The sequence below is a fragment of the Amblyraja radiata genome, chromosome 19 (genome assembly GCF_010909765.2).
Source record: "Amblyraja radiata isolate CabotCenter1 chromosome 19, sAmbRad1.1.pri, whole genome shotgun sequence".
Classification (NCBI taxonomy): domain Eukaryota; kingdom Metazoa; phylum Chordata; class Chondrichthyes; order Rajiformes; family Rajidae; genus Amblyraja; species Amblyraja radiata.
This window is the reverse complement of record NC_045974.1, coordinates 31,968,632-31,983,435: the sequence shown is the minus strand read 5'-3', so window position 1 is coordinate 31,983,435 and position 14,804 is coordinate 31,968,632. Positions and strand designations below refer to the sequence as shown.

The window sequence follows — 14,804 nt, the reverse complement described above, 5'->3', positions numbered from 1 at the left end:
AATGCATATGGATTATCTACCAGCTTCTGAGGATAGAACCCACACTCCCAAAATATGTCTCTTTTGTTTCAGTGTTGAGGGATGGCTCCCTGGATATACGGGCAGCAGAATAGTGAAAGGCTGGAGAGAGTGGATGTGGAGAGGATGTTTCCCCTAGTGGGAGAGTCTAGGACCTGGGGGCACAGATTTAGAATAAAAGGACATATCTTTAGAAAGGAGGAATTTCTTTCGTCAGAGGGTGGTGAATCTGTGGGATTCATTGCCGCAGATGGCTGTGGAGGCCGTGTTTGTTTGTTTTTTAAAGTGTACAGTAGATTGAAAGTTTCTTGATTAGTCACGGTGTCAAAGGTTGTGGGGAGAAGGTAGGAGAATGCGGTTGAGAGGGAAAGATAGATCAGCCATGTTTGAATGGCAGAGCAAACTTGATGGGCCGAATGGCATAATTCTGTTCTTATGACATGAACTTATGAAGATTAAATGACCAGATAAACAGTGAATTGAATGGAAGGGATATGTAACTAAATGTTAATACTTGAGATTGACCACTTAATTACTTTCCTGATCTCATCGCGGAGGTTTCATTGAGACCAATTTGCATGTACATTTATATATTGTCCTTAATGGTATTGATCATGATGTCCCAGACTGATGACTGATATGTTCAAGTATCATTGAACGTATCCTTGCAAGTTAACATGTGAATGGGTAGTTTTGCCATTTTGAAGATTGGTTCCTATTTTAATAAATGTCTCCTATCCACATAATTCTATAACTCCAGAGTATTCCCCAACGAGCATTGGCATCATAAATACAGGAGACCCCTGCATAACAGAATTTTGCCCTTCTAAAATTCACAAATCACTGCCCAAAAATCTGAGATAGGGAATTAAAACTTGCTCTCACAGAATTTATATGAAAAATAAATAAACAATATTCAGTCTTTTTCAACTCTGGTTTCTTGAGACATGCGCAGATGACATCGCTCATGTTGCAGAAAATTAAAATATGAACCACTTTTTTTAGCAATGCAACTCTCCCCCCTCAGGTAACATAGAGGCTTGCCAGTACAGGTATATACACAACGTGAGAATATTATGCTAAAATGCTTGGTCTGCCACAACTAATGGAGTATGTCCAACTCTGGTTCGTACACTTTAGATATTGGGCAGAGGAGATTTAGCAGACTGATTTAAGAGACGGGTTATCAACTGGGAGAATAAGAGGCTGCATATGTTGTTATCTGGAGGAAAGAAACTAACTGCAGAAGGAACTCTAGGCGAGGCAGCATCTGTGTAGGCAAAGAGTTAGTCAATATTTCAGTTCTAGACCCTGAAGCAGGATTGAATGGGAAGAAGGAAGATTGCTAGCATCTAGCAGAGTGAAGTGGAGTGGTATAGAGACTGGAAGGTGATATGTGGAATTAGATTAGATTAGATTAGATTCCTTTATTTCGTTGCCTGCAGTCATACATATAATAATAAATAACAAAACACACAATAAACACAAATTAACATCCACAAACAGATAGAGAGAGGATTATGGAATGATGGAACAAGTAGGGGGGGGTGGAGAGGGATGGAAAACGTGCGCACCAGGGAAGAAACCTAGGAGGACGGGTGGGTGGAATGGGTGGAGCACATCAGGGTTACCTGAAATTTGGAAAATTCAATGTTTTTACCATTGGGTTGCAAACTACTATATGTTCTTCCAATTTGTATTTGGCCTCTCCGTAGCAATGGAGAAGGCCGAGAACAGACTGGTCAGTGTGGGAGTCAGAAGAAGAGGAGCATTAGGTAGGGTTTGGTCTCTATGCCAAGAGGGGAGATTTGATAGAAGTGTGCAAGATAGTCACAAACAAAACATGTTTTCACTTGCTGATGTTACACCCACAACAGAACTAAGATTTATGATTCTGGTGAAGAACTTTAGGGCACATTTGAAGAGGAACCTTCTGTTTCAGTGAATGGTGAGGACCTGCAACTAGCTGCCCCTGTGGTGAGTGGAAGCATTAATTCCAGAAAAAAATAGATTTATATTAGGGGGAATGGAATGTGGAAGATAAGGGGACAGAGCAGGGAATATGACTGTCTGGTATGCTCTGTGATGAGCTGAGGTGTATTCTATAAACTAAATGTTTTTCTCCTTGACATACTTCCTTTGAAAGCCATAGTAAGCAAAGGTGGAGATAGGAACATTACTGTCCTTATTGGCCAGAGCTGTGTCTCCCCCATTTTATTCAACCTCTTCTGGCATGGAGGCCTTTTCTGGACCTTTCTTCTCCTGCACATGGTGATGCTCAATGCCACAACTTAGACTTAGACTTAGTTTATCCCACACTGTTGAGTGCATTGGGCAGCAAGTTTTCACCATTCTGTCCAGTTATGTGTGACGTCTTCCACCCTCGTTTTGCTTTCGTCCCGGTCTTCCAAATCCTTCTGGAATGTTCGCCTCCATGTGAGTTTTGGTCGGCCTCTTTTCCTTCTTCCGTTAGGTTGCCATGTTATTGTTATCTTAGGTTCACGTTCTGGTGACATTCTGACTACATGTCCTGCAAATTTCATCCTGCATACCTCTATGTCCTGGCTGAGAGGATTTGTTGCAGTTTCACGGTGGATCTCCTCGTTTGTGATGTGGTCTCTGTAGCTGGTCTTCAGGATCTTCCTCAAGCAGCGTTGTTGGAATGCATCCAATTTATTTTTCATCTTCACATTGATTTTCCATGTCTCACTGGCACAGAGGGCTGTAGGGAGGACTGTGGACTGGAAGAGCTTTACTTTTAGCATCTTGGGTATCCCGCATTCGTCTGAACTGATGCAGCTTTGCCAATTCGGGTACAACTAGGACACCGGTATTTCAGACCCCAATCTACATCTCAACCTTCCCAAATTTCTCACATCATTGTTACATCCCTTGAGCTCAGTAAGTTCTCCTTTGGGTCAGATCCCAACCAATCTAAAAATAATTGAGTAGGAAGGAATTGCAGATGCTGGTTTAAACCAAAGATGGACACAAAATGCTGGAGTAACTCAGCGGGTCAGGCAGCATCTCTGGAGAGAAGGAATGGGTGATGTTTCGGGTCGAGACCCTTCTCTAGAGATGCTGCCTGTCCTGTTGAGTTACACCAGCATTTTGTGTCTATCTAAAAATATATTCGAGCGTCTCTACAGAGTGCCCCCTTACTTGTGCACGGTTCGTACTTTGCATTGTTTGCATTCTTGCAGAACAGTTTAGCTGGGCAGGCATGGAAACAGTGTCATGTATGGATTGATGGTCCCTCCCCCACCACTGCAGACACATTAGATGAACCATATGATTCATGTTAGCATAATACACCTGCTTAATCATGTTTCAATTGCAAATTCTAATCAAGCTTGCACCTAAATCGGAAACTGTAAAAAACTGGATGAAGCAGTATGATTCGATCCATTTTCAAGGATAGTAGTTTTAACATTATTCTCTCAAAAATTTCATCTCATGGATTTTAGTAAGACATTTAATAAAGGCTGATCCAGTAGGCTAAGGTGCATGGGATCCGCAGTGACTTGGTCGTTTGGATTTAGAACAGGCTTACTCATGGAGAGTTGTGGTGAATAGGTGGTATTCGGCTGGAGGACAGTGATTGTTCACTGGGGAAGACCTGTATGTTGCAGGTTTTCTAATGGATGGCTGTAATAATCAATATGTGTACAAGAGGTGGCACTGTTTATTTGGCAAATACATGTCCATTAATTTAAGCCACCCTTCTCATTGTTCTGTTCACCGCTGTTAGATCAGCCCTGAGATTAGTGAGGGATGTTCTTGGGTATTATGCATTATTATTTTTAACCCACTGAAGGTTTAACATGAATATTGCGTAATGGTGGAGCAGGCAGCATTGCTACATCACAGGGTTAGCGCTGACCATCTGAGTCACAAGGAACTCAACTTTCAGATCCATTGATTCTCATCCCTTGTCCCAAAAGATGTTTGGAGGCACAGAACAGGAGGTTGTTTCATCGATGATGGGAAATTGGCAACAGGTGGAATGAATGGGGTGCTGTACCGAGCTAGGTCATGTGCTATATGCATGTACTCAGGTATGTCACCACCTACACGCAGGCTAGTGAGAGAGTGATATTCACAAGTGTAGACAACCAGAGGAGGGCAGTTGAGCGGACAGTTTCAGCTACATTGCATATGTTGAACTGAGTTATGTTTGTACATTTACAAGTTTCAAAAAGGAATTGCTGTAAATAAATGGTAGGTACACAAAAAAGCTGGAGAAACTCAACGGGTGCAGCAGCATCTATGGAGCGAAGGAAATAGGCAACGTTTCGGGCCGAAACCCTTCTTCAGACGAAGGGTGAAGTGTTCTTCTGAAGAAGGGTTTTGGCCCGAAACGTTGCCTATTTCCTTCGCTCCATAGATGCTGCTGCACCCACTGAGTTTCTCCAGCTTTTTTGTGTACCTTCGATTTTCCAGCATCTGCAGTTCCTTCTTAAACAACATGCTGTAAATAAATGTATGAGTTAATGGTGAGTACTTTGAGTTGTCCCAATTTTACCTGCGCAAATTAGAAGAAAACATGTTTGAACTGTATGCAATTTATCAATCTTTTTACTTTGGCTTTAGATATTCACGGTTAGCAGTTTAGCAAGAAGCTTAACATCAGTTTGCCAGCAACAGTTTTATTCGCAGCGTGTTTACATACTAGTAGCAATATAACTGATCTCTGGTGGGACCATGGTGAATATGGTTCCCCAGGCCACCATTTTGAGGAATATTGCCGTAAATAAGTTAAGTTTTTTTACATGATGACAATCTTAGAATACTTTGTTCCTTTAAATAAACTTGTCGATATTTCCTTTGCAGCTCTCAGGAACACCAGTTATCATTTAATCAGAGTGCATTTTTGCAATTTCTGGTGGCTGCAGCATGAAGACATTTGAATGTACATTTTAAGAAACATGTGATTTGTGTGCTATGATTTTAAATGTAATTTAGATTACAAAAAAGGTAGTGATACTGTGAAAAATGAAATGCAAAATAATAATGCAGTTTGTGCACGCTGGGTTGCAAAATTAACCTCCGATTGAAAACAATTGTGGGGCGGTCACGGTGGCGCAGTGGTAGAGTTACTGCATTACAGCAAATGCAGCGCCGGAGACTCGGGTTCGGTCCCGATTACGGGTGTACGGAGTTTATACGTTCTCCCCCTGACCTGCGTGGGTTTTCTCTGAGATCTTCGGTTTCTTCCCACACCCCAAAGATGAACAGGTTTGTTGGTTAATTTGCTTGATAAACGGAAAATTTGTCCCTAGTGTTAGGATAGTGTTAATATGTGGGGATCGCTGGTCGGCGCGGACCCGGTGGGCCGAAGGGCCTGTTTCCGTTCTGTATCAGTATTGCATTATAGCTTTGATAAAGGGAACACACCAATGTATTGTATGTGGCTGTGGAGTCTGAAGAAGGGTCTCGACCCGAAACGTCACCCATTCCTTCTATCCAGAGATGCTGCCTGTCCTGCTGAGTTACTCGAGCATTTTGTGTGTACACCAATGTATTATTTGTTATTGATACAATGCAGGGCAGGGACAAGTTGCAAAGTACTTGTGGCTGCATCAAACTGTGGATACTTTCCAACTATTGCAAAGCATTTTCTTTTTGGATTTTTAAAATGCTGTTATATACAGAGTTAATCAACCCTGATTAACAATTGAAAAATATTGTCTGCTAATAGTATATTTGTAACGCACCAAATCACTTGAAACTCTGTTGTTTCCAATGTAAATAATTGGATGTTTACTTTCTCTTTCAGTTTATTGCCTTTGCGTCGTTGTTTTTCATCCTCGTCTCTATCACTACCTTCTGCCTCGAGACACATGAGGCATTTAACAAAATTGTTAACAAAACAGTAAACGTAAAAAATGGGAATTCATCTAAATCAATCCATCACCTTGAGATCGAGACAGACCCCGCACTGACGTATGTGGAAGGAGTATGTGTGGTATGGTTTACTATTGAATTTTTAGTCCGAGTTATGTTCTGCCCTGACAAACTTGGATTCATCAAAAATCTTCTAAATATTATTGACCTTGTGGCAATTTTACCCTTTTACTTGGAGGTGGGACTCAGCGGACTCCCGTCGAAGGCTGCAAAAGATGCACTGGGCTTCCTCAGGGTGGTAAGGTTCGTCAGAATTCTGCGAATCTTTAAGCTGACTCGTCACTTTGTGGGACTAAGGGTGCTTGGACACACTCTACGTGCCAGCACTAATGAATTTCTGCTCTTGATCGTTTTCTTGGCTCTGGGAGTGTTGATATTTGCTACTATGATTTACTACGCTGAGCGAATGGGAGCGAACCCAAATGATCTCACCGCCAGTAACCACACCAAGTTCAAAAACATCCCTATCGGATTCTGGTGGGCAGTCGTCACCATGACGACACTTGGATACGGAGACATGTACCCTGTGACATGGTCGGGAATGCTGGTGGGAGCTCTCTGCGCCCTTGCAGGTGTCCTCACCATCGCAATGCCTGTGCCTGTCATTGTCAATAATTTTGGAATGTACTATTCACTGGCCATGGCAAAACAGAAAATTCCGAGAAAGAGAAAGAAGCACATCTCACAAGTTCCTCAAGGCGGGTCTCCTACGTACTGCAAAACAGATCTGACTGCACCTTGCAACAGTACTCAGAGCGACGTATGTCCTTTTGGCAAGGATAAGTTGGAGTGCAACAGAACAGGTAAGGCACACCTGTAGTGAATGGAAAATACATAACCTGCTAAACTCTGGAATGAGACTAGTCTGCGCACTGCATCAGAACATTGACATCTGTGTACATCTGGCAAATTAAAAAGTTATACTTTCTAACTTTTTAACTTCAATCATGAGCAAGTTAAGGTATGAGTCTGTGCAATGGGAATGCATTCATGTAAAATGAAGGAACTTAATTTCAGCCCAATGGAAATTCTCAGTGAAAATGCACAAGCAATAAGCGATATCTATTTAGCCAGTTAGATCTTTTAAGCAAATATTATAGATTTTATGGGACTGGGCCGAATGCCACCTTTGTGTCCCATCAGATGCTCATATTCTCAAAAGGAACGAGTCAAAGACATTATCAAAAGGGGAAAGGAGAGATGCTGCGATTACCTTTATCATGCTTGAGAAAGAGAGATCCAGCAAAGCTAGAAGGCTTCAAATGTCACTTTAGTGTACAAAATGATGCAGTTTTAACCTTGTTTAATATAAAGAAACCACTTCAATATCCATTGGATGGTTTCAGTACTCAGGACCAATGGTCAAAGCACCCTGGGCTCATTTATACCTAACATTGTGAGATACAGTCCCATGAGATCATGGTGCTTTTACTTAAGTGGGGCGGCATCTGCCTTTCCTGTATCTTCTCTGCAGCTCACGGACCAGCTTTGACAATCCTGATCCATCATTCCACCAACGTCTTGATTAATTGAGGCAGAAAGTGGAGATGACCCATGTTTTAACTTGCACTAGGATACATAGCTAACTTTTTAAAAGATTTTCTTGTCATTAAAAAAAATCAGCTTCATTGATTCTTCAAAGCAACTCACTCTCCAAATTTTGATTGGTACATGTGTCAGAGCCTTCACATGACCTAACTATGTTTTAACTAATACCATGACCCTGTCTATGCAAACAAATTCAACTAGTAAACTATCATGGGCACTTGTTAAAGTACCCAATACTTACACAGGAAATGCTGGCAATTAAATCTTTTTCTGTTTAGCCTCAGAGGTATCTAGATGGATCTGGAGTACTTTCTGTCGCATCAACGGTGACAGTGCACACAAGGGATGCACATTGTATCTGTCTGATTTTAGTATTAACGGACAAGCTGAAAGTTAAGCTAGAGGAGCAACATGGTGGCGTAACTGTAGAGATGCTGCCTTAAAGCGCCAGAGATCTGGGTTTGGTACTGACTACAAGTGCTTGTCTGTACGGAGAATGTACGTTCTCCCATGACCTGCATGGGTTTGTCCGGGATCTCCAGTTTCCTCCCACACTCCAAAGACGTACAGGTCTGTAGGTTCATTGGCTTGGTAAAATTGTAAATTGTCCCGTGCATGTGTAGATTAATCTTAATGTGCGGGGATCGCTGGTCGGCGCGGACTCGATGGGCAGAAGGGCCTGTTTCCGCGCTGCATCTCTAAACTGAAAAACTAAACAGCCAATGGGACCCAATATAAAAGAAGATTGAATTTATTGGCTAGTGACTTGCATTGTAACCCATCCCAGAGTCTGAAAACCCGTAAGGATGTTTACTGCTTGAAAACAATGATCAACATTTGTGAAGCTTTATTATTCAAAATAGCAACATCGGTATCTATTCAGCAATGCATAATATGCAAGTGGTGGGTAGTTGGATGAAAATTTATCTTGGGATATGAAGTGTTAGCGTTGAATAGTAAAGATTGCACTTGGATACTTTTCCACCATTTTGTCCCTGTCAAGAGGAACTTATGTGAAGATTTTAGAGTAAGTTATCTTCTTTAGGATAGATTTATCATCAGAATGTAAAAACTTAAAGGGATATCCGCTGGGAAGATTGCTTGTGCATTTTAACTTGTCTGACGTTCCCTTTGTATAAGTAAATGAGTTTTATCAATGTTTTTTGACATGCCCTCTATTGATATGAACCTGAGGAAGAAAATCAGCTTCTGGTTCAAGGTGAAATAAAGAGCAAGGATCGTGAATCCATGTGAAGTTTGGGTGAATGTATCACTGGTTCGTCTTCCTCAAAGGAATCATGCTCACATTTGATTTAAAGTCCAATTAACAACTAAATGAAACATACTAACAACACATACATGACTGAAATAATTCCACAGCACACATTTCTCTAGAACCTTGGTTAATGCATAATATTACCTCATTCTATTTATTTGAAAGTCTTAACAACAAAATGTCACCTTTTAATGTTTTAACTGGGTGCTTCTACGTCTAATCTTTAATGCCACTTTTTAATGTCATCTTAAAATGTACTTTCTAGGGAATTCGCTAAAAGCTAGACATTAAGGTTAGTGTTGAATGGATCTTTGTTTGCTACATACAATCCCAACTTTTAGTACAAAATGAAGCAAGTTTTAGGATTTATCCAGAGATGCTGCCTGACCTGCTGAGTTACTCCAGCACTTTGTGCCATTTTTGTAAACCAGCATCTGCAATTCCTTGTTTTTACATTTAGGAATTTGCTTTCTGATTTACAAATATTGCTGTTTCCTGATGGACAGTGTTACTCTTTTTGCTCATGATGTACTCTCATATTTGAAAAGGAATGGTCTCGATAATAATAATGTGCAGCATTTGCAACACTAGTACATGGTGGTATATTTGCTTTTGACTTTATTGAGTTATGCTGTTTGTGGATGTGCATGTCTGTGCGATAATTGTCGACCATGTCGGGGATACTTCTTCCTATTGAGTGCCTGGTTTCCGTGCCTAATGTGCTTGGCATTTCCACTGCCATGTCCCGCCGGTGCGCTTATTGATAAGAAAGAAATATTTAAAAACAGGAAACATCATCTCCAAACTTGCATGCGTCTGTCATGAATTCGGACTGTAGACTGTTGTTTTGAATTAGTGGTGCATGTTCAGAGAAAAATAAATAAATAGAATGGTGATGTGAACAGTGTTGTCAGGTGAAGAGAGTGCAGGAAGTATCCAGCCATTATCACCTGAAGACAGGCTTCCAATCAGACGGTCTAGCTCCAGGGACAAAAGCAGAAGAGAGGATACGTGTTTATTGCTGACTACCGGTGACTATGCATGCACAACAGATGGAGGGATCAGGAAAGGTACGCAATTCTCCTTAGAAAACTAACACTGAGCTCTGAAACTCACTACATAAGCTAATTGAGATAACAGTGCATTTTCCATGTCATACTTTTCCATGCAATCATCATTCTTGTAATTCTAGTGTGCATTTGTTAAGTCTGTGTTTGTGTGTGTTTCACATTTAGATCACTCTTCCATGTATAAACCCATCAATGCTCCAGTCAGTTACCACAGATATAGTTGAAAAGTTCACTATTGGTATTTGACCTGTAATCTGTATTCTGTGACATGATCTCTTGAAATAGCACAGAGTATCCAAAACACATTATATGTATCATATTTACCTTTGCATCAGTTTACTTTTTGAAAGATGTCAACTGTAAATTTGATGGTTTTATACAATGGCATAATTCAAAGTTATTACATTAAATTAATAAATTGTTGTCTGTTTCTGTATGTGTTTCTATGTTTGCCTGGTGGACAGGATTAACTACATTATGCTAAAAATTAGTACTAATAGATAGAGCCCTTATAACAGAGGAAAAAAATGTAATCTCCTTGTAATCTGTGTAAAACACCAGTCCCATTTTTTCCTCTGCACTATTTTAGCAGATTCATTGATGCATTTGACACAGAAAGGACTACAAACTCTAGGTCACTCTTAAAGTAACAGATTTTAACCAAGCCATCTTGTAGTAAAGAAAATCATGTTTGATTGCATTGAATGTTGTAATGTTGTTTACATGGCTATTAACTGATGCAAACTGATATCTGTGCATTTTTTTTGTAAAAGGATATGAAAAGTCCAGAAGCCTAAACAACATAGCTGGCTTGGCTGGTAATGCTCTAAGACTGTCTCCAATAGCTTCACCCTACAGTTCACCTTATCCCCTGAGACGATCTCGATCTCCCATCCCATCTATACTGTAAACAAGCTTAGAGTAATTTATTCGAGTTACCTTCTATTGCATTACAATATAATTGAGACAACAGCTTTAAGTATAGCCCTACCAGTAATATTTAAAGCCTGCATGATATAACTGTAAATATAAAAAAATATTGCATTAGTTGAAGTTTCTGACCTTTGCATTTAATCTTAGCAAAGTAATGCGTCTTGCTTATATGTTAATTTGATTGCATTACCATTGCAAACTAAGGGCATTTAGAAGATCTGCTTAGCCACTGTGTTCAATAAGTGTTTTTCAGGGAGATTTACTGAATACAAATATGTGCTTCCAAATGATATCACTGCATTGGAACTTCATTTCTGTGACTTTACTCCATTTCGAAGATGTCTTGACTTCTGTCTGAGTTCACGCAATGTGACTTGGGTTAAATCATTTGCATGGAACATTCTGTCTCATCTTCTGCAAGCAATGTGCACTTTCTGGGACGCGGATGGCTCTCGATATTTGTGTGTATTGCACTATTTGCTGAACAAACCATTGGCCAACTGTTCTGCATGTTGGAATTTGTTACTGTTCTATAGAGAAGATGAGTAATGAAGTGTGTAGAACTGAGTGTTTCCGATTGTTTACATGCAGATAACTGCAAAGATGTAAGCAGAGCCAAGCGCTTATTCTTAATGGCTTCAGGAAGGCACAAACATGAAAAGAGGTAACATATCCATCATCTGGGTTAACGCTTTCAATCCAACAAGAAATGCCTAGCTGGTTTAACGGGAAACCATAATGGACCTCCATATTCATGTCAATTATTAACATATATATATGTACCTGTTAACTAGATGAGTTACTAAATGTGTATATAGTTCTATTCCTATAAGCATGATCCGCATGATAAATTCTTGTAAAATATGTATCAATGGAAATATACATTTCTGATATTTAGAGATGTACATTGTTAAGTTTTGTTAACATAATCAGCAAAGATATTTATTTTAAAGATTTCAGCAATGGATGCATTACTATATTGGGTGCTGCTGTTACTGGCTGCAGTGTTAAACTAGTATCAAGGATTGCAGATTTTTTGAATCGGTAAAGGGATTTTAGCCATAATGATTTTCTGGATGAATGCTGCATTTGAAGTGGTGTTAAGCATAGCTTATCTCAGAGAGACATTGGAAAGATTTCAATGGAGTTGAAATATCATTTTACAAATGTAAGTGTCTGGATTCAGTTATCCATGAAGTGAATATGTGGCAAGTGAACGAGCTAATTATAAATGTTGTCTATACATGGTATGGGGTGCTTCAGCTGATTACCGAGGCAGGATCTAGTTATGCTGAAATCAGACATTATTGAAACTGTATATAAAACATGTATATCATTGATGAGAACAATGTTTTTTTTTCTGTATTAACCCTGTTCCCTGCAATAAGTCTACACTTTAGTGCTTTAGACATGTACAATCACGCAATTACAGGAAACACTGCTGGAATTAAATTTAAAAAGTCATTGGCATTTAATCATATCCATCTTGAATTATTTTCTGCTATTTTTGTGAAGTCGTTAATATAAAATATTTTTGTGCGATTTTGTTACAATCTATTGTTATTGTTCAATATTTTATGTTTGTGAACATATGAACATATTAAACATTTATTTTTTAATTTACTGTATGTTTTTGTGGTCTGTGATGTACATGATATGGACAGTCGACAGATCTTTCAACTACGTGTACGAATTCCATGGTATTGTTAAAGGTAAACTGATGGATAACATTATGTGCTTTCTCTTCCACTTTTAATCACAATAAATTACTATGCAAGATACTATTTCGAACAGGAAGGACAATAAGTGTTTGGTACTTTGTAGCAGCCGGGGTGACATTTGCCTTAGGAAGAACAAGTTTGTAAATGATGCTCTTTTTTGTTAACAACACCACAATAATTTGAATAGCGTATAAACTTCAGAGGCTTAGTACCATATTTAGGTACCATGAGGTCTAAATGGGGTATATATGAAATGCTGTAAGAGTATCATCAGGTTAGAAGAAATATATATCATTTTTCTTCAGCTTGCAACAGTGTCTAAAATAGAAATTGGTTTTGTCACACCTTAAGATAAAGTGATACAGAAGTGATATCACAGCAAATTAATTGATGCTGTCAATATTGCCATCACTGTAACTGGATAAATGATTTCAATTGGTTAGTCTAGGCTAGCTTGTTAATTGATGGCAGCATAGTTGCTGAAAGATTGTTTTCCTGGTACCTTGATTTTCTCCACCATGATTGAAAGTAAGATAGGCACCTGATTTATACAGTCAAGGTACATAGATGCATAGACAATAGGTGCAGGAGTAGGCCTTTCGGCCCTTCGAGCCAGCACCACCATTCAATGTGATCATGACTGATCATCCACAATCATATCCCGTTCCTGCCTTCTCCACATATCCCTCCATTCCGCTAGCCCGAAGAGCTCTATCTAAAGGGCCTGTCCCACGAGCATGCGACTGCATGTGGCAAGCGCGACCTAACGTGGTCGCGTGAGCTGTACGGCCTCGCGGGGCCAGTCCCACTTCGATCGCCGGAGCCGTATGGAGTTGTGCGGGGCTGGTCCCGACATCGCGCGGGGCTCCGAAAAACTGACACTGTCCAAAAATTCCGCGTGGCAAGGGCATGCCGGCCCGCAGCCGCATTGAGGCCGTACGCACCGCCTCGACAGGCATACGCAGCGTCTCGACGCCGTATGCAGCCTCTTGACGGCATACGCAGCCTCTTGACGGCATACGCAGCATCTTGATGGCGTACGCCTAGCACGAACTTCCCGCGGGCTTCGCTCGAACTTCACGTCAACTCGTACGGGATCACTCGACCTCCGCGCGGCCCCCACTTCTGGTTTGGTCGCGCTCGCCACATGCAGTCGCATGCTCGTGGGACAGGCCCTTAACTCTCTTTTGAATGCATGCAGTGAATCGGCCTCCACTGCCCTCTGAGCCAGGGAATTCTACAAATTCACAACTCTCTGGGTGAAAAGGGTTATCCTTATCTCAGTTCTAAATGGCCTACCCTTTATTCTTAAACTGTGGCTCCTGGTTCTGGACTCCCAGAACTGTTACCTTCATATGTGGAGCAACATAGGTTCACTGTAATGTGGGGAATATAGAACAGGTTGAACAATGTAGTACAAACTACATACTGTTGGAGGAACTCACCAAATCAGGTAGCATCTGTGGTGGGAAATGGTCCAATGACATTTTGGGTTGAGACCCTTCTCCAGTCTGAATAAAAACATAATTTGTCCCTCCACAGATTCTGCCTGACCTGCTGAGTTCTTCCAGCCATTTTTTTTTTGCTCATGATTCCAGCATCTGCAGTCGCTTATGTCTTCATTTGACTAAACAATGCAGTGCATGATCCAAGCATGAACGTTCCATTTTCATAATATAAATACAGCAGCTTTGGAGAGGGTGCAAGTTTTAGTAATTGATATTAATATAATACAGACTATGTTGGGAACACCCTCAAAACTAACTGATTCTGCGTTCTGTACTATCTTGGCCTTCCTCCCCTCCATAAGTTATATGTAGCAGAAGAATGCAGACCAAGAATTTGTTTAAGGAGATAGCAAACAATTCCAGTCTTCCCTCCCACCTTCCAAAAGTTAAAGCAGGGCAGACAGTTTAGTAAATTAGCCGACAGTTCGATCTTAATATGGCTATAAGATTGGCTAAAACTAGTTTGACACAGAACCACACATCACAGGCCTTTCAACCACTGCATCCACATTACACAAATCCCATTCTATTCTTCCCATATTACCATCAACTCCCTTAGAATCTACCATAGTCAAGAGACAAGAGTGTTTTATTGGCATTTGTCCCAGATAGAACAATGACATTCTTACTTGCAGCAACGCAACAGAATATGTAAACGTAGTACACTGTAAACAATATAATAAATGAGAAAAAATGTTAAGTGTGTGTATATACACATATATACAGATCATTTATATATAAATATATATAGAGATCCAATCCAATCCAACTTTATTTGTTAAGCACTTTAAGACAACCAATGTTGACCAAAGTGCTGTACAGA

General features: G+C 40.3%; 1 protein-coding gene across 4 annotated transcripts in view; it reads left to right on the top strand.

Moving 5' to 3' along the window:
- kcnc2 (potassium voltage-gated channel subfamily C member 2) overlaps window positions 1-12,320 on the top strand; it is a 127,052-nt gene extending 114,732 nt beyond the window's left edge. Inside the window, exons 2-4 of one of the 4 annotated variants that reach the window (XM_033038185.1) lie at window positions 5,798-6,728; window positions 9,655-9,819; window positions 10,593-12,319. In XM_033038185.1, coding sequence (XP_032894076.1) covers window positions 5,798-6,728; window positions 9,655-9,819; window positions 10,593-10,729 — 1,233 coding nt within the window. In that variant the 3' untranslated portion in view covers window positions 10,730-12,319. Of the gene's footprint in view, window positions 1-5,797; window positions 6,729-9,654; window positions 9,820-10,592 lie in introns of all 4 variants that reach the window. The other 3 variants (XM_033038186.1, XM_033038187.1, XM_033038188.1) reach the window with 3 other exon arrangements.
- Window positions 12,321-14,804: the final 2,484 nt, after the last annotated feature.